General features: G+C 41.3%; 1 protein-coding gene across 4 annotated transcripts in view; it reads right to left on the minus strand.

The window, feature by feature from the left end:
• Window positions 1–21,419, minus strand: part of IL16 (interleukin 16) — a 160,927-nt gene that overhangs the window by 77,188 nt on the left and 62,320 nt on the right. For all 4 annotated transcript variants that reach the window (XM_075345862.1, XM_075345860.1, XM_075345861.1 and 1 more), the window contains exons 3-4: window positions 19,307–19,690; window positions 15,580–15,682 (exon numbers count right to left, since the gene is read on the minus strand). In XM_075345862.1, the coding sequence (XP_075201977.1) occupies window positions 15,580–15,682; window positions 19,307–19,648 (445 nt within the window). In that variant the 5' untranslated portion in view covers window positions 19,649–19,690. The remainder of the gene's footprint in view (window positions 1–15,579; window positions 15,683–19,306; window positions 19,691–21,419) is intronic.

Genomic DNA, 21,419 nt, shown 5'->3' on the forward strand with positions numbered 1-21,419 from the left:
GGAACGAGGAACCACATCGTACCTGCGGCCACACGCAATGAGGAAGGAAGGAGGTGGGTGGGATGTTCATCCTGCTCATCTCCGCCCTTCCGCTTCTATTGGGCGGCTGTTTAATGATGTCGCTCGATGTTGCGATGTTGTGCACCACGGGCAGTGATTTGCCCGTCACGCACAACCGACGGGGGCGGGAACGAACGCTAGCGATATTGGTAACAATATCGCAGCATGTAAAGCGGCCTTTAGTCAACGATAGTATAAAATGCTTGGACTCGAAAAGTGTCTTTTGCAGTTATTTCCTTTTCTGTTTCTCCTTCAAACAAGATATTTATTTAGCATTTTCTGTCTAAGCTTTGTTTATACTCTGCATTTGGAAGAAGCTCTTTTGCAGCCTTTTCAAACTCATTGAATTTTTCTTCACTTCGAATATTAGCCAAGTATTGCCAAAATCCATCATATAGTTTATCGATTGTGCATAACTCTATCCCAGGTTCTTGAACTGCTTTACTTACCAAGTTCATGTTCTTTAAAGGGAACCTGTCACCAGACGTTTATAATACTTACCTAATGGTTGGTGCAAAGCAGACTGGTTGGATTGGCGTGTCCGTTTTCTGGGTCTTGCGCCTCCTCTTTCGGCCATCTTTGTCCTCCTTTTGAAGCTAGTGTGGATGACGCGTTCTACGTCATACACACTAGCCGACAGTGAGGTCCTTCTCAGGGCAAATCAAAGTGCGCCTGCGCAGGACCTCAATGTCGGCTTATGTGTATAACATAGATTGCGTTATCCACACTAGCTTCAAAAGGAGGACAAAGATGGCCAAAAGAGGAGGTGTGGGACCCGGAGAACGGAGACACCCATCCGACCAGTCTGCTCCACACCGACCGTTAGGCATACTTCCCAACTTTTGAAGAAAGGAAAGAGGGACAAAGTTTGTGGCGCGCCGCGGCAAATTTTGACAACGCCCACTAGCTACACCCATTTCGAAGTAAGGATCATTCAGCAGATGCCCCGGACTGTTCATTCATAGTCATAGCAACCAGAATTTGTGCCTATACAGCCGTGTTCACACGTTGTATAAATTCTGTTTCTTTTTGTTTCTGCCGCCGTCTGCACCAAACTACACAATCTATTTTTGCTGCATTTTTTCTGTCTTTTCTCCATTATTTAATGCGTTTTTGGTTCAGATGTGAATCTGCATTTTTAAGTGTTTTTATTGTACAGAGAAGATTTTTCCTGTGTTTTTTTAAGCTCCACATAGAAACTTCTAGAGAAAAAAAAAAATCACTAAAACCACAGAGTTCAGCGGCATCTTTTCATGGAATCACATCCACTTTGCTTGGACAATTAAACACAGCAGAATATATGTGCAAAAAACAGCAGAAAAAAAATGCAGCATTTACACTACATGTGAACACAAACTAATTGTCCAAGCAAAGTAGATGAGACGTCATGAAATTTCCGCTCACTGAGCATCTAAAGACGCTGCTGAACTGTGCGCATTTGAGGGGTTTTTCTTTACCTTCAGGATTCACATCTGCACCAAACATGTATCAAATAAGGGGGACAATGCATAAAAAATACTGCAGACACACAATAATCAGAGAAGATTGTTATTGCGCTCGTGGTGTGGACAGCTGCAGAAAAAACGCAGCATTTGCGCTACGTGTGAACATGGCCTCAACAATACATTTTTATTACATTTTTTTATGGGTTTTAACAAAGAAAAACAATAAATTACGCCATTTTTTTTACAACATTTACTGATCACCATAAATAATGTGATCGCTGTGTTGTTCTGGTCGTTACGATTACAGGGACACCAAATATGTCCATGTTATTTGCTGATTTGTGATGTTTATTATTTTATAAAAAAGTGTAATAAAATTACATTATTCTATTTTTTTATTATTTTTAGTAATTTTATTAGAAAATAAACCTCTTTTCCTCTCCCTCTAGAACACAGGACATAGAGATGCTGCTCTGTACAATGGAGGTCTATGTCCTGTTTAATCTGCTGTGTAAGCAGAGGCTGCTTTGTCATCTATATAAAATCCTCCCTCTGACATCATAATTCCTAGTGGCTCAACAGCTAGAACAGCTAGAAAAGCTAGGAGAGCTGCTGGTCACATGTTTGAAACTTGCTGATTTGATTCCAAAGTGGTGAAAATAAAGAATTTTTTTTATATATATTTGTATTTTTTTTTCTCTTTTTTTATAGTAGTTTTATGGGAACAAATGAATTTGACTCTTTCCTTCACCTACAAAGAGATGCAGTATTTATCTATCTATTTATCTATCTATCCATGTATCTATCTATCTCTCATGTATCTATTAAATATCTATCCCTTTATTATCTATTATATATCTATCATGTATCTATCTATTATCTAACTACCTATCATGTATCTACTTATCTATCCCTCTATCATATATCTATTTATCTATCCCTCTATCATGTATCTATCTCTCTATCAATCTATCATGTATCTATATTTCTATCTATCCATCTATTCATGTATCTATCTATTTATCTATGTATCATGTATCTATTATATATCTATTCGTCTATTATCTATCTATTATATATCTATCCCTATGTCTATTACAACAGACGAAGTGGAGGAAAGCTTGACACGCCCAATGGAATAGGTCACCACACATCCATGGAGTGCAACGATATGAAGTCCGCCAGGTGGACTATAACTTGAATAAGAGGAAAAAATATCGGCACATCCAAAGTAAAATAATTTCTTTCTTTATTTTCACATAATGTTAAAAAAGTCCACCCATATTCAGAAGACCCTGACGCGTTTCAGACGCAAAAGAGCGTCCTTAATCATAGGCTAACATTTTTAGTGAGTTCTAGACATTTATAGGTAAAGATCTTTACAGAACAGCTGTGAGCTGCGGGACTGCGGGAGAGGGCTCTCAAATCGCGACAGTCCCACAGAATCCGGGATGGTAGGGAGGTATGTGCTAGGTAAGTATTATAAATATCCGGTGACAGGTTCCCTTTAAGATCTCTTCCCAAATGATGGTCATTAAAGCCATTTCAAATCTGTTCAAATATGTTAGTAAAGCATTGAGTTTGTGAACAACTGCTGGTTTTTGTCCTTCAGTGTCAGCAATATGAACTAAACTGTGTTTGTTTGTTAAAAATAGAGAATTTAAGGCTGTAAATTAATTTGTAATTACTGTTTCCAACAGAGTAAGGAAATGTTCCATACATTTTGTATTTAAGTTGGTGCCTAGGGCCTACGAAGACCTAAATCCGGCCCTGATGCTGTCTGTCTGTCTGTCCAGATGGATACAAGTGCCTTACTTTTATTTTTTGGGGGCTTATACATGTTTTTCTTAGAAAGGAAAAAAAAACTCAAATATGGCAAAACAAGAAGTGAATTAGAAAACTTTCAATAAGGGTATTCAATAATGAATATACATTGCTTTTCATAATCTGCTGTTCCTGCGCACATTTTCCTAACTGCAGGCACAGTTGGATGTGTACGTCCACTGTTCCAGCTACTTTGCAAAAATATTTAGCAGATGGTTTTGGTATAGCTAGGCATCCCACTGATTTCATTCACTAAAGCTACATTCACACAACCATGTTTCACAGTCCAAAATACACAGACCGGGCTGCGGGTTTCCCAATCCAAACTCCACAGGCTGATAGATAAATATAATGCTGTCAAGTTAGGGTCAGGAAAGTCGAGGCCCGTCTGTACATCGATATGTGTGAATAACACTGAATGAAATCACTCCCCGGAAGGTGAGGCAGAAGTATCCTATGATGCCTGCCTTGTAAGCCCATTAATGGACTATAAACTGTGTAACGCTTACTGAACACTAGATGTCTCTGTTTTATATTTTTGTCTCAATGTGTTTGGGTTATTTTTAAACAGAACTTTTCAAAGTTTTCGTTTTTTCTTTTTTTCCTCAGTTCTTATGTCGGTATGTGCACTACTCTGTCTGCTCCAAATATTGGATATCATAGGCAGCGCTCACATCAGCGGTATTTTGCTGCAAAACCGGATCCGTCACAAATGCATTATAGTTCCAATCATTTCCAATGGACTCACGGCAAGATCAGGTCACGTGCGGTTGTTTATGACGCATGTAACCGCATGTGACCGCATCTTGCCGCGAGTCCATTGGAAATGAATGGAACTGAAATGCACTTGTGATGGATCCGTTTTTGCATCAAAATACCGCTGATGTGAGCGCTGCCTTACTTATCAGTTGTCCAGGAATATTTTTTTATTATTATGCAGAGGTAATGCTGGACCTGGGGAGGGTAATATTGGTTGCTTGTTTTTTAGGTCTAAAACATTGTAATTAAAAAAATATTTCCATCACAACCTATCTGAGTGCTTCCTAGGCCATAAACAGTGTATTTTTTGTTTCAACTAAATGTAATTAAAATAAAAAATCATAGAAGCATAAGAATAATATGTTTAACCCCTTCACGGTGGGGCCAATTTCCATTTTTGCATTATTGTTTTTTCCTCCCTTTCTTCCCAGAGCCATAACTATCTTATTTCTCTGTCAGTAGACATATGAGGGCGTGTTTTTTTGCAGAACGAGAATTAAGCCATTCATCTTACCACACAATGTACTGTAAAACAAGGAAAAATTGTGGAAAAAAAAACCAGAATTCTGACATTTTTTTTGGGAATTGTTTTTACAATGTACATTTTATGGTAAAAATAACCTTGACATATGATTCCTCATCAGTAAAATTATGGTGATATCAAATGTGCAGTATTCTCATTATTACAATCATGAAAAAGAGCTGAAACAAAAAATTGGGAGATGGTTGTCGCCATTTTCCAAGACCTATAATATTTTAATTTCTCAGTCGATGGAGGTGTTTTTTTATTGATACCATTATTGGACAGATATGATGTTTTAATCACTTTTTACAGCATCTTTTTGTGGTATATCAGTGACCAAAAAAACGTAATTTGGGCATTCTTGATTTTTTTTGTATATACAGATCAGGTTAATTATTTTTACATTTTGATAGATTGGACTTTTCTGAATGTGATAATACCACATATGTGTATTTTTCTATCTTTACTTTTAATGGGGAAAAAGGAGGGGGGTAATATGAACTTTAATTTTTTTATGTTTTTTCTTATTTTTTAAAACATTTATTTTTGTTACTTTTCCCTGTTTTTAATAGTGCACTTAGGGGACTATAATATGTGATCACCTGATCGCTTGTGCTATATACATTGTTGTATATCACAAAAGTCACTGTTTCCTTTGAAGCCACTGCCACAGGCTGTGCTTCTATGACAAGCAAGGAGGTCTTCAGCAGACACCCTGCTGCCATAGCAACCCATCAGCGACCCACAATGGGAGCTTAAAATGGCGCGCCTCTATGCCAGCGCTTGCTAAATGCTGCTGTCAGCGTTAGAGAGCAGGATTTAACAGGTTACTTCCACTCCACCCGCCATTGTTATCAGTATGAAGTGAGCTCAACTCTTAAGTCCACTCCATATACCTGCTTCCCACATGTGTCGTACATGTACGGAGGATGTCGTGAAGGGGTTAAGTATATGACAGAAAAGAAAAACTACATAATACTAATTTTACTTTTCTTTGTACCAACATTTGTATATTTGGTCTTTAATATACAGTAGGTGTTACCAAATGAATCTACTCATCAATAGCATCATGAGAACCAAGGAACACAGCAGACAGGTCAGGGATAAAGTTGTAGAGAAGAGTAAAGCAGAGTAAGGTTAAAAAAAGAATAGCCAAAGCTCTGAACACTTTACTGAATACAGTTTAGTCCATCATCCATACCCTACTAAGACATGGACGTCCACCTAAACTGACATCCCAAGCAAGGACAGCAGTATTTAGAGAAGAAGCCAAGAGGCCCAATATCACTCTGGAGGAGTATGAATGGATATTAAAAGACCAGTGGCACTAAAGTCCTTCATAGTTGTGGGCCTACAAGCTTCAATTTATGTAACTGGTCAGAGGAATTTTAAAACTGGAGCTAATCATTGTAGAGACTCATCTACTATAATATTCAAAACCTGCCTCCTTGCAAAAGTTAAATCTTCAGCAGCACCACTTGCATAGACGGCATACAGAGTAATGGGGGAGAGTGGAACGTGGACAACTCCTCTCCCAACCAACAGCTACTAAAGAGATATTTAATAAGTGATGATGCCATTCTGTAGATCATGAGAAGTCAGAGGCTGACTGTCTATACAGGAGAGCATGTTATAATTGGTGGTCAAACTGAGATTATATATGAATACATGAATGCTGGAATAAAACAAATCATCTAAGTGTGCTACTCATCCCTCTGCACTATTTCCTAGTTGCAAATTCTCGCCTTCTGAGTACAAATTTGGGTTTCCTTGATAGCTACTGTATATCAACTTAAAATTTTTCACTGCTTAAAGGGAACCAACCAGCAGGTTTTTCCCATATAAAGTACAGGCAGTATCATACTGGCGCTAGCATGGTGAATCCAATCATACCTTCTGTTTCCAGATTGAATGTTTGATTACAGAAAAAACGTTCTCAAAAGGTCCAGAATTTAGTGCATTGCTTGATTGTCTTGTGCAGTGGGGCGGGACTTTGTGGGTCAGGTCCTCTTTTTATATTGCACCTTCTGCAACCTCCTGGTTTGCCTCCTTTTCCTTATATGAATTTCCCACTGTGCTGCCATGGCTGATGTTGGCGGCCCATGTGCATTGCTATTGTGATATTGTCTTCATTAAAATGGCGCCGAGTCCGCGCATTCGTGTGCCGCAATCTCCAGTGCCATTTTATTGAAGACACTGTGGAGACAAGTATAAGTGGCATCAACGCATGCGCCGATTGAATTTTTTTCATTTGTGCACGTGCCATTGCCACTTATAGTTGTCTCCACAGTGTTGTCAATAAAATGGTACAGTAGATTGCGGTACATGCATGCTCTGACTCTGGTGCCATTTAATGAAGACATCACAATAGAAATGCATCAAATTTAAATAAAGAAAAGGGGGAAAGCCAGGAGGATGGAGAAGGAGGAATATATACAGAAGACCCAGCCCACAAAGTCCAGCCCTGATGCACCCGCCACTCAACCAATGCAGTCATTTCTTGAATTTTGAGAACATTTTTTTTTCAGGAATCAAACATCCAACCTGGAAACCAAGGGGCACTTTGTACACTACAACATCGCAAGCCGATGCTTGCGATACCGAGCGCGATAGTCCCCGCCCCCGTCGCAGCAGCGATATCATGGTGATAGCTGGCGTAGCGAACATTATCGCTACGCCAGCTTCACATGCACTCACCTGCCCTGCGACGTTGCTCTGGCCGGCGACCTGCCTCCTTATTAAAGGGGCGGGTCGTGCGGTGTCATAGCGACGTCACACGGCAGGCGGCCAATAGAAGCGGAGGGGCGGAGATGAGTGGGACATAAACATCCCGTCCATCTCCTTCCTTCCGCATAGCTGGCGTGAGCCGCAGGACGCAGGTAGGAGATGTTCCTCGCTCCTGCGGCTTCACACACAGCGATTTGTGATGCCGCTGGAACGAGGTACAACATCGTAACATCGGTCATTTCCAAATTATGGAAATGACAGACGCTACATCGATGATACGATTACGACGATTTTGCGCTCGTTAATCGTATCAAAAAGGCTTTACACACTACGATATCGCCTGCGACGCTGAATGTGCGTCACTTTCAATTTGACCCCACCGACGTCGCACCTGCGATATCGTAGTGTGCAAAGTGCCCCTAAAGGTTGATTGGATTAACCATGCTAGTGCCAGTATGGTACTGTCTGTATTTTATATGGGAAAATCCTGTTAGTTGCTTTTCCAATACCAAAATCACCATCTAAAAAAGTTTATTTTTACAATATTCATCACTTACATCACTCCTCAAATGTTCAAGCTTACAAGTCTCACCCCAGACGCCTGTTTATTTACAAGGTACACTTTCCGGGTGCTGCAGTTTATGGTTCTATAGACTTTTCTCGAGAAGCTTAGTGCAATACTTGTGCATGAGCAAAATGATAACACCATCTGTATAAATTACAGTAGTGTGATTCCACAGTCTAAAGTGGAAAAAAAGGCAGAGTTTTGCCTATGGAAAATCTCGGGAAATAGAGAAAATACAGATGGGTCAGCCATGTGACACCTGCTGAAATTAGGCGGCATTATCACAGCAGCAAGGTAGTGGGAAATTTATTTATTTAAGGACATTTGTGTGATGGACCTCTGTAATTATGTTTTTGCTCTTGGTTGTATGAAACTTTGATAGTAAATCTTATTAAAGATATGACAGCTGGTGGAAAGGAGAGCCTTGCAAGAAAAAACTATCTGAACAGGCGATCAAAATGTAGCATCTGCGCAAAAATGGTACAGGTAAAAACGTTAGCTTGAGTCGCAAAAAAATAAGCCATCACTGAGCCATAGATCCTGAAAAATGAGAACGCTACGGGTCACGGAATATGGCGTAAAACGTGCGCCACTTTTTTCGGACAAACTTCCGATTTTTTTAACCCCTTATATAAAAGTAAACCTATACATGTTTGGTGTCTACGAACTTGCACTGACCCGAGGCATCACACCCACACATCAGTTTTACTATATAGTGAACACAGTGAATAAAATATCTCAAAAACAATAGTGCTATCACACTTTTTTGCAATTTTTCTGCATTTGGAATTTTTTTGTCGTTTTCCAGTACACTATATGGTAAAACGTATGGTTTCATTTAAAAGTACAGCTCATTCCATAAAAAATGAGCCCTCGCATGACCATATTGACTGAAAAATAAAAAAGTTACGTCTCTTAGAAGGAGATTGTAGAAAAAAAAAACGGAAAGCGAAAAATCGGCCGGTCGTGAAGGGGTTAAGGACATTTGTGTGATGGACCCCTGTAATTATGTTTTTGCTCTTCATTGTATGAAACTTCGATAGTAAATCTTATTAAAGATATGACAGCTGGTGAAAGGAGAGCCTTGCAAGAAAAAAAACTATCTGAACATCATGTGACATGTCCATTCTCATGACATGCTGAATGTTAATCAAAGTGATTAATACTGTAATAGCAAAGGGTTTTTTAATTGGTTTTATAAACAGTCACAATTTGTTTTTCAAAATTGAACACAATATATTGTGACAGTGACCGAATCTTCATGATTTGGCCTCTGCAAGCCGCTATTTTTTATTTAAAGTGAAACAACTGAGATGCAATTGAAGTGAAGACTTTCAGGTTTAATTAAGGGGGTAAATAATAATATCCTGTGAAGCGTTTAGGAATTGTGTTCATTCTTCTACAAAACCTCCTCATTTCTGGAGCTCAAAAGTACATAACAAATTTACTTTACCATAAAAAAAACAAAAAAACATTTTTAATACTTTGTTGAGAATCCTATGCAGGCAAAGACTAGCTGAAGTCTAAAGACTAAATGCTGGGTTTTCTCCTTTATTGCCGATGAATTCAGTTGTTGCTTGTTTGTGGGTCTTTCTGCCATAAGTTTTGTCTTAGGGCGGCTTTGCACACTACGACATCGCAGGTGTGATGTCGGTGGGGTCAAATCGAAAGTGACGCATATCCGGCGTCACTTGCGATGTCGTAGTGTGTAAATCCTAGATGATACGATAAACGAGCGCAAAAGCGTCGTTATCGTATCATCGGTGCAGGCTCCGACTTTTCCATAATTTTGCTGCAGCGATGGTACGATGTTGTTCCTCGTTCCTGCGGCAGCACACATCGCTGTGTGTTATGCCGTAGGAGCGAGGAACTTCACCTTACCTGCCGCCGCCGGCTATACGGAAGGAAGGAGGTCGGCGGGATGTTTACATCCTGCTCATCTCCGCCCCTCCGCCGCTATTGGCCGCCTGCCGTGTGACGTCGCTGTGATGCCGCACGACCCGCCCCCTTAGGAAGGAGGCGGGTCGCCGGCCAGAGCGACGGTAGCAGGGCAGGTGAGTGCATGTGAAGCTGGCGTGGCGATAATTTTCGCTACGCCAGCTATCACAAGATATCGTACCTGCGACGGGGGCGGGGACTATCGCGTGCGACATCGCAGCATCGGCTTGCGATGTCGCAACGTGCAAAGCCCGCCTAAATCATGTGAAACGCAGCTCGATGGGGTTGAGATCTAGTGATGGATTCGACTATTGCAGAATTTTCCATTTCTTTGCCTTAAAATACTCCTAAGCTTGTTTTGCAGTATATTTTGGGTGATCATCCATCTTTACTGTGAAGAGCCGTCCAATCAAACTTGCCGCATTTAGTTTTATCTCAGGAGAAAATCTCGCCCTGTGCACTTCAGAACTCATCCGGCTGCTTCTGTTTTCAGTCACATCATCATTAAACACTAGTGACCTGGTGCCATTTGAAGCCATGCATACCTTGCCATCATACTGACTCCCCCTTGTTTTACAGAGGTTTTATTGTGCTTTGGATCATGATCCAATCCAAACTTTCTCCATACATTTTTCTTCCCATCATTCTGGCACAGATTGATTTTAGCTTTTAGTTTCATCTGTCCAAGGTATGCTTTTCCAGAACTGAACTCTATTCTTGAAATGTTTTTTTTTTGCAAAGTCAAATCTGGTCTTTCTATTTTTATTGCTGATTAATGGTTTAAACCTTGTGGTGAACCCTTTGTATTTGCTCTCAGGCTCTTTTCATAGAATCATAGAATAATAGAGTTGGAAGGGACCTCAAGGGCCATCGAATCCAACCCACTGGGAGTGCAGGTTTTCGTAAATTATCCCAGCCATATGTTTATCCAGTTTTCACTTGAAGATTTCCATTGATGGAGAGCTCACTACCTACTGCGGTAGGTTCTCTTTATGGTAGACTTCGATATTGAAACACATACAGTACAGATCAAAAGTTTGGACACACCTTCTCTTTCAAAGAGTTTGTTTCTTTATTTTCATGACTCTGAAAACTGTAGATTCACATTGAAGGCATCAAAACTATGAATTAACACATGTGGAATAAAATACTTAACAAAAAAGTGTGAATATATGTCTAATATTCTAGGTTCTTCAACGTAGCCACCTTTTGCTTTCATTACTGCGGTCCAGCTCACCCCAAACCATCTCGATTGGGTTCAGGTCTGGTGACTGTGGAGGCCACGTCATCTGGTATAGCACCCCATCACTCTCCTTCTTGGTCAAATAGCCCTTACACAGCCTGGAGGTGTGTTTGGGGTAATTGTCCTGTTGAAAAATAAATGATGGTCCAACTAAACGCAAACTGGAAGGAATAGCATGCTACTGCAAGATGCTGTGGTAACCATGCTGGTTCAGTATGCCTTCAATCTTGAATAAATCCCCGACAGTGTCACCAGCAATGCACCCCCACACCATCACACCTCCTCCTCCATGCTTCACGGTTGGAACCAGGCATGTAGAGTCCATCCGTTCACCTTTTCTGAATTGCACAAAGACACAGTGGTTGGATGTAAAGATCTCAAATTTGGACTCATTAGACCAAAGCACAGATTTCCACTGGTCTAACGTCCATTCATTGTGTTCTTTAGCCCAAACAAGTCTCATCTGCTTGTTGCCTGTCCTTAGCAGTGGTTTCCTAGCAGCTGTTTTACCATGAAGGCCTGCTGCACAAAGTCTCCTCTTAACAGTTGTTCTAGAGATGTGTCTGCTGCTAGAACTCTGTGTGGCATTGACCTGTTTTCTAATCTGAGCTGCTGTTAACTTGCGATTTCTGAGGCTGGTGACTCGGATAAACATATCCTCTGCAGCAGAAGTCTTCTTGGTCTTCCTTTCCTGGGGCGGTCCTCATGTGAGCCAGTTTCTTTGTAGCGTTTGATGATTTTTGCCACTGCACTTGGGGACACTTTCAAAGTTTTCCCAATTTTTCGAACTGACTGACCTTCATTTCTTAAAGTAATGATGGCCACTCGTTTTTCTTTACTTAGCTGCTTTTTTCTTGCCATAATACAAATTCTAACAGTCTATTCAGTAGGACTATCAGCTGTGTATCCACCAGACTTCTGCACAACACAACTGATGGTCTCAACCCCATTTATATGGCAAGAAATCCCACTTATTAAACCTAACAGGGCACACCTGTGAAGTGAAAACCATTTCCGGTGACTATCTCTTGAAGCTAATCAAGAGAATGCAAAGCAGTAATCAAAGCAAAAGGTGGCTACTTTGAAGAACCTAGAATATAAGACATATTTTCAGTTTCACACCTATTTGTTAAGCATTTCATTCCACATGTGTTAATTAACAGTTTTGATGCCTTCAATGTGAATCTATAATTTTTAGAGTCATGAAAATAAAGAAAACTCTTTGAATGAGAAGGTGTGTCCAAACTTTTTGGTCTGTACTGTACTTCCTGGAGAATTTTCTTAACTTGGGTGATATTGTGAAGGGGTTTTTCTTCATTTTGGAAAAGCTTCTGTTGATTTGACCACGCTAACATTTCTGCTATCTCAGTGATGGATTTCTTATTTTTTCAGCCTAATGATGGTTTGTTTCACTACCATTGAAAGCTCCTTTGACCGCAACTTGTGGATTCACAGCAACAGCTTCCAAATGTAAAAGCCACACCTGGAATCAGCTCCTGACCTTTTATCTTCTTAATTCATGATGGATTAATGAGAGAACAACACATTTAGTTCACAAAATTTCACAAGAATTTTTGAGATAATTGTCAAATTACTTTTGGTCCCTTGGAAAACAGGCAGCTACATATTAGAAAACTGCAATTCCTAAACCATTACTCCAAATAAGATGTAAATACCTGGAAATGAAAATTGAGAGTCTGCACTTTAAGCCAATATTTATTATATAACTGTATATTTAATATGCTTTGATAAAATGCCAAAGCTTGTGTCACTTTATTACTGGACCTAATTCTCTATATAGATATATGTAAATATACAACAACAAGCCAAAGGGTAACAATGATGTGAACTTTTGACTTTCAGGCTCCATATCTCACCCTCCACTACAGTTTTGATCAAGAGACTACCTTCATGTTATAGACAATCATCTATTCTCTCTCATGCTAAATAGTTGCAAGTCAAATTTATGTATATGATTAATTATGCAGATTCTTGTTATGTCATTGCATTATTACTGTTTTGCTTTCGGTGTTTGAAAAAACTTTTCTCCCTGTATACTACAAATTACAACTTGTTCTCTGATTTGCTAGTAGCTCAGTGTGTTATTAGGTTGATTTTCAAGCAAGAGGTCACCAGGCCAAATAGAGGAGCAGCCATGAAGAAGATTTCCCAAGAAAAGAGAAACAGCATTATCCAGCTCATTGATTGCCAAACTGCATCATGTGAGTACCATGACAGTTGGAAGAATACAAAATGAACTCCGTCCTTCCATTCATAAGCCAAGAGGTGGACATCCAGGCAAAATATCAGAGTCAGCAAGTTGGCTTATCACAAGGTCTATCAGTTTTAATGCAACAGTGGATGTGACTCATTTGCTTCATAGTAGTGAGATCACAGATGTCCCTGCAAGCACTGTGCAAGGCATGCTATGAAAAGTGGATACTAGCGTATTGGAAAAGGCTGATTTGGTGTCATGAGACGAAAGTCAATAAACTAGGCTCTGATGGGTGCTAACGGATTGAGAAATTGACCCAACTGTCAAGTTCGGTGGAGGAAGCCTGATGATATGGGGGTTGTTTCACAGCGTTGGATACTTGAACAAGATTGACAATCGAGTACTATGATAATGAAAAGGACGACATAGTGTTTTACCAGGACAACGACCCGACGCATACATCGAGACTTGCAAAGAATTGGTTCAATGACAATGAGGTAGAGATGCTGGATTGGCCCCTGACTATCCCCAGAACTCAATCCAATTAACCACTTGTGGGCAAAGTTGAAGAAAAAGCTGTATAGCTACCCAAGTAAGTTGATCAGTATGCACCAACATTGGGAACATGTAAAAGAGACCTGGTATTAGATTTTGGTCGAGACCTGCTTGTGCGGCGCCTCTGAGTACATCAGGGTGCCACAGGGAATTACAGCCTTCCCCTAGGGTGCAAGACCTACCCCCCCTGGTTCCAGGTTCCCAAAAATCGGTGTCACTACCATCAGCACCACAAATCCCAATCACACCTCACATCATGACCTGTCAGACACACCAGTGGGATGGTCAAGCTGGAATAGGGCCACCCACCTAGGGGTCAGGCAGACTGGTGGGAGGGGACCAAGACAGAGCAGTTTAGAGTCAGCCCTCAAAGAGTGAGGAGCTGGGGAGTAGTAGCTCCCGGGGAGCGAGACCAAGGTTGGGTCGCAAACGGTGGTCCGGGACCACAGGAGTCGGGGACCGGCAGCAGTGACATTGGAAAAGGGTGCAACAGATATAGCCTTGGAGGACTGTCGGCATTAGAAAGCCCAATAAGCGGACCGGTACAGAGTACGACAAGGTACAGGACCCTAGGTCAAGAACCAATCAACGTCCTGATAATTAACCTGGGAGGGAGAGAATATTCACAAACTTCTCTAAGAGCTCAGAGATTGAAGGCATCAGCACAACGCAGGGGATAGGGTTTTCCAGATAAAGCAACCCACTGAAATCCCAAGTGCCAGCCATCAAGAGCACAGCTACACTTCACATAGGTAGTGGGGCCCCGACAGTTTCAAGCCAAGGGGCCACAAAAAGACAACTAAATTGTGCACGAAGGCAGGGTCCGGACTATCAAGTGACACTGGTGGGAGCGGACACCTGGACGGGCTCCCCCCAGTGGCAGAGGTGCACAGAGACTTTGGTTTACCACAGTGTGTGCGTCTTCTTTATAATCCTCATCCAGCACCACAACTACCCACAGTGAGTACCCTGGTCCCCTGCACCCTGCGCTCCCAAATATGCACCAAATACCCCCAGATGCCGGGGCCTTCCCTACCTGCGGAAGGACTGACACCTTGCTGCCCCACACCATCTGCCCCTGTAGTCCCTCCAGCAGCAGTGGTACTCCCATTACCGCAACCCGCAGGTGGCATCACAAACTTCTCCCATGTATATATACCCTTTCAAGGATCAGAGTGTTAGCCGAGCCTGGGTCCGGACTCCTCGAGCCATGACAACCCCGGATCCGAGCACCTCGGTATGCGCTGGGGCGGCACACATGCAATACGCACACGTGCACACAAGCCCTTATTCTGGTTCTGCAGCTCTCATACAGACCATGTGTCTCTGAGCTAACAGACAATTCTGTATAGTCTAATTATGCAGTCTTATTCATTCCTATAATTTTGTTCCTTACGTTTTGATAACTTTGATTTGAGAGTTAAGCCAAAAGTAGAGGAGACCATCAGACCACAGAATTTGTTTGTTGTCTGTTACCATGGAGATGCATAGTTTGCAAATGAGACTTAGGGTTTTTTCCCACAAAAACTATTATATAACACCTACTGCAAAGTTGCTTCATTTTTATTTGATATGCAGTGAGATATATTTTTTTATGATCGATAGGTATAGACTTTAAAAAACATTTGGCCGACCCTACTTTCCATATGAATACTGATATTCGTGTCTTTATGCCCCACAATATCAATATCCCTTTCATGTATAAATGAAAAAAACAGAACGTACTTGTAGAGTTACTACGTGTCCTGACACATGGGACCTTCATCTGTATCATACAGTGATTTTCCAGTTTAGCTTGACTTTCTATGAAAGCATTCAGAGCTGTTTCCTGAAAGACAAAATGATTGATGGTAAGCGGAAGAATTATAATGCAGGACTGTCATTAAAGGGTTAAGATTACTGATCTGTTAGCTGTGGTTAATCTGTCTACATCAATTTTGTAGACAAAGGTCTTGCAAATCCAAGCTGAGGTTTCCGTGGAGCCACGTGCCAAATGTGGTAAGGTATTGGCAAGCCGTCCTCGGGTTATAGAAAACATTTGCTGTGTGTACATTCAGCTCGGCAATCTGCTGTGATCTCACTGCAGAAAAAGTATTTATGACAAACATCTATAACTCAGGCTGAAGGGAATACATTTCTAAATTACAGCAATGAAAGCAAGAACGAAATGGAAACACTCTGCTCCATCCAATACCATACTATATAAGTATTCTCCCCTAGACTATCGCTACGATATGGTGGCCACTAGCTACGGCACACGTGCTTTGCGTCTATAGGAACTTTGAGTGACACCATACTGTTTTGTTTTTTATTTTGTGCAAAAACAAAAAAAAGATGTTTTTTCCAGCCTCTCCTAAAAATTTCAACAAAAGATGGACAGTACTAGGCGTCAAAACGGATGGCATCTGTGTGTCGTGTGTTAAAAAAAAAACCCAAAACATTCATTGGAATGGGCGACTTTTATCCATCAGATAAAAGTCAGGCATGTCTCCTTTAATTCGGATTGATGAATCATAGGAAAATAAAGTGTGTATGAAAAGGGCCATACAATATAATGGCTATGTGCTTAATCCATGAAAAACACAAAGAACACGGGACAAAAAATGCTAGTTTCACACTTGCGCTATTTTGACGCAAACGGAATCCGTCACTAATGTAGTACAGTTCATTTATTTACAGTGGAAGTGCGTTACTATGGCGCGTGTGTGTGTCATGCAGTACCCGCTTGTGTCCACACGATGTCGCGCTTCCACTGTAAAGAAATGAACTGTACTACATTAGTGACGGATTCCGTTTGCGTCAAAATAGCGCAAGTGTGAGTGAGCCCTTAGGCTAAGAACGCACTTTGCTTTTTACCTGCTTTTTTGCTGCTTTGTCAACTGCAGCGTTTAATGGCAAAATGGTTGTGTTCTGCTTTTCAAGCAAAGTCTATGGGAATTTGGTTTTCTTGAACACACTTTGCAGTTTAAAAAAAAGTGCCTTTTTGTTGCAGAAAATTGGTCAAAAACTCAGCTTTGCAGTGCAAAACCCAAATGGCAAAAACAATTGACATGTCAATTGTTTTTGCCATTTGGGTTTTGCACTGCAAAGCTGAGTTTTTGACCAATTTTCTGCAACAAAAAGGCTGCAGTTTGAACTGCAAAGTGTGTTCAAGAAAACCAAATTCCCATAGACTTTGCTTGAAAAGCAGAACACAACCATTTTGGCATTAAACGCTGCAGTTGAAAAAGCAGCAAAAAAGCAGGTAAAACGCAACGTGCGGACATAGCCTTAAACTGCAAAGTGTGTTCAAGAAAACCAAATTCCCATAGACTTTGCTTGAAAAGCAGAACACATCCATTTTGCCATTAAACGCTGCAGTTGAAAAAGCAGCAAAAAAGCAAAGTGCGTTCTTACCCCTAGGCGGGCTTTGCACGTTGCGACATCGCAAGCCGATGCTGCGATGTTGCACGCGATAGTCCCCGCCCCCGTCGCAGGTACGATATCTTGTGATAGCTAGCGTAGCGAAAATTATCGTTACGGCAGTTTCACATGCACTCACCTGCCCTGCGACCGTCGCTCTGGCCGGCGAACCGCCTCCTTCCTAAGGGGGCGGGTCGTGCGGCGTCATAGAGATGTCACACGGCAGGCAGCCAATAGCGGCGGAGGAGCGGAGATGAGCAGGATGTAAACATCCCGCCCACCTCCTTCCTTCCGTAGAGCCGCCAGTGGCAGGTAAGGTGAAGTTCTTCGCTCCTGCGGCTTCACACACAGCGATGTGTGCTGCCGTAGGAACGAGGAACAGCATCGTACCTGTCGCGGCAGCATAATTATGGAAAAGTCGGAGCCTGCAGCGATGATACAATAACGACGCTTTTGCGCTCGTTCATCGTATCATCTAGAATTTACACACAACGATGTCGAAAGTGACGCCGGATGTGCGTCACTTTCGATTTGACCCCACCGACATCGCACGTGCGATGTTGAAACGTGCAAAGCCGCCCTTAGAATGGGACCTTCAATGCACTCTACATCTGTCTATCCTGTCATTAGGAAGTGCCGAAAGTATATATATTATTATACATAAAATATAGAAAAATTTAAAAGTTTTAATACCTAATTTTCACAGTTTTAAAATAAAGAAGTAAAAATAAAAAAATAATAATAAATATATTTGCATTTACTAACTCCATGAAAGTTCGGTCATTTCAAATCTAAAATTATTGTAAACATAAATTGAAAAAAAAAACAACAAAAAAAAACAAAAACAGTTTTTTTTAAAGTCTTCACAGTTCCTTAAAAATGCAACAAAATAATTAGTATGTCATATATACCCCAAAATAGCGTAATAATTACATCAGCTCAGCATACTAAAAAATAAACCTTCATGCAGATCCACGGAGAGAAAAATAAAATAGTGGCGACAGAAGATTATTATTTTTTTTTACAAATGTATTTTTATTTGACCATTAAAATAATAATAAAAAATATTGCACAAATTTGGCATCAAAGTAATCATACTGGCCTTGAGGATCAAGTTTCCAAGTCATTCAATGAAAGACTTTAAAACCAAATCTGTAAAACAATGCCGGGATTGCAGATTTTTCACAATTTAACGTGGAGTCTTTTTCTCATTTTTTTTTTAGTACATGATATGGTAAAATAAATGGTGTCACTCAAAACTACAGCTTGTCCCACAAAAAACAAGCCCTCATAAAACAGTTATGTCTCTTGGAAGAAGGTGAGGGAAAAAACAACACCACAAAAACAAAAAAATCAGCACTCCCCAAAAGGCTTAAAAGGGTGGTCCGAAACTAAATTTTATTTTACTCCTAAATCTCTATCTATCTAATGTCATAATCTAATCCTTTTTCTAATATACTTTACTTGAAAATTCCCTATCCTACCGTCACTACTGCTTTATTTTTTTTATATTACTTCCTGTCTGATGACGCTTTGTTTGATAATCCCAGTCCAAGTTGGGATAGTCAAACTAGTCGTCATCAGGGATTCAGACTGTAATCACTTCCATCGCTCCTGTCCCCACCCTGAAACTAATTGTCATCAGAGACATCTGTATCAGGGGCTATTGAGCATGCGCCGGCTGGCAGTTGACGTTCAGTAGAATCTTGTCATTGTGCACTGTTCTTCTCAGTGCACACTGACAGTGCGGTCCCTCGCCAACCCTGATCAGAATTGATGAGCCGGCACCACAGCGCACTGTCATTGCACATTGTAAGAAGAATAGGAGCCAGCAGAAAACAGTTTCGACCCCACAAGTGGCGTCACTAAGTAGTAAGTAGTACTAAGCTGTGCATCCAGTGTATTCTTTATTAATGGAATAACAGACCTGTCGTGGCACTTTAATGCCCTCACACAAAGCAGCATAGTCTGATGGCATCTACATCAACATTTTTTATCAACCATTGTCATTTAGCTTTTTTTCAAAGCTTCTAACCACAGAATAACTTACCTTTAGAGATGATTTGTATGTAGTTTTATCTATGGGATCGTTTTTGGACAGAGCAGTTGTTTTTCCAGTGAGATCAGGCATTATGCTATTGTTGTGCTGTGTATCAGCTGTGGAAGACTCTGCCTCTCGTATACTTGAGTGTGATAATTCATTGATTTCAGAGTACTTCTCTTCCAGACTGGACCCATCATCACTGTTCTTGGTGTTACAAAGAATAAGAGACTTGGATATAGACCGGAAGTTTTTAGGCTTCTTGAGTTTTTTCCCAGTACTATTCTGTCTGTCCATCTTTAACGAGGACAAAAAGATGCTGGCTCTCTCGTAACCATATTTGTTGGGCATGTCAAGAGTTAGGCCTACATCACCCAGAGTGAGACATTATCCCTGAAAGTACAAAGAAAATTATTATTACACATAGTTTATATGTAACATTTTGAAGACCAGAACTCATGATTTTAATGCATAATGGAACCATTGACATTACGTGAGTGCTCATGATCATCATCACCACTCTGCAGAATGTCTTATGTAACTTGCACCAGTCTGTCAATTCACTTTTGTTTAATTTCTACTGTATGTATCTATCTAGCGTATTATGTAACCCTATGTATATGCAGCACATAAGCATTTAGGCACAATGCTACTGGCAGCCAGCACTATTGATTATCTCATCTTACAACAGAGCATGTATTGGGTTAAAATTACTGATGGACACAGTCAGAAGAGGACCCCTATGCAAAAACATTTTATGCTCCTTTTGCAGCCCTATAGGTCATCATAATTCCACCTGCTTTTCAGATTGAAATGGGCCAGCTTACCATGTGGGTCCGTGTGTGGCCGCACAGGTGCCACCAATGATGTATCTTTTTTACAATTTGTCAAAGGCAACTAAACCCCTGTACTAAAGACTAATAAATAAAACTTAAATTAAAATTTATATATTAAATAGTGAAGCACTAAATTACTTTAAAAAAAAAAGCACAGTATGGGACTATTATTGCTAGTAGCACAAATCTTATCAATTCCAATGGATAAGACACCGGCCGCGTGTCAATATCATTCACCATAGAGATAGTCTCTATACTGGCTGTTTAAAACCTAAGAGTCAAGCCTCCCCAACATGTTTCACTTATACAGGCATCATCAGGGGGAATGAGTCAAACAGACAAAAAAATCCCCTTGTAAATGTGACGCCCTGGCCTATCAGGTCGTCACAGGATATTGTGCAATCTGCCCTTCTGTGCAATATCCACCTCCTCCTTGGTTACGGGTCCCTAACCAATGGTGTTGCCAAAACCAGCTAATCAAAATCCTAGGAACACTGTGCACCACAGCCACCAGACACACCTGGACGGCCTAAGTGGAATAGGGTCGCCCACTTGGGGGGTTGGTTAAGGGAAGGTCAGGAGTAGGCCAGTGTAGTGTTGGAAGTGAAGGAGAGAGGTCAGGAGCTGGGCTCCTTGGAAGTTACTAGGTAGCAGACGGTGGTCTGGGCCTAGTAGGAGCTGGACCCCCGGTCACAGGGGATCGTGACAAGGGGCACGGTATTGTCGTGGAGGACAGCCGGCGGCCTTGTACCATCACCGGGCTGGTACCAGAGCACGACGGGGTACGTGGACCGAAGGTCAGGGAGTACCTTCAGGCAACCTGACAATTCACCCGACGAGAACGGAGCTTTCAAGATCCACTCTCCACCCGCTCCAAAATCGGGGTACTAGTGCAACGAGGGGGATAGGACTTTCCAATAAAACAGTCCAGGAAATCCCAAGTGTGAACCCTGAGAGCAAGATTCCTGAGTTAGCCACACTGGGGAGCGGGACCCGACTAGTTTCAAGCTATAGAGGGCAACTAAGAAGAGAACAAGGTGCTAAGGGAAAGGTCACAGATCATCAGGCAACACCAGCGGGAACGGGACCCAAACGTGTGCTCCCCTCAGCGGCAGCGGTGTCCAGAACATTGGTTTACTAAGTTGTCGGTGTCAGCTTTATGGACTGAGTGAGTACGCAAGTGACCCTTACCTCCCCAATGGCACATCCCCGTCATCATCACCGAACCCTGGGGCATTCCCCCTACCCGTGGAGGGGTTAAACTCTTGGCTGCCCACTCCATCGCC

This window comes from Anomaloglossus baeobatrachus, chromosome 4 (assembly GCF_048569485.1).
Source record: "Anomaloglossus baeobatrachus isolate aAnoBae1 chromosome 4, aAnoBae1.hap1, whole genome shotgun sequence".
Taxonomy (NCBI): domain Eukaryota; kingdom Metazoa; phylum Chordata; class Amphibia; order Anura; family Aromobatidae; genus Anomaloglossus; species Anomaloglossus baeobatrachus.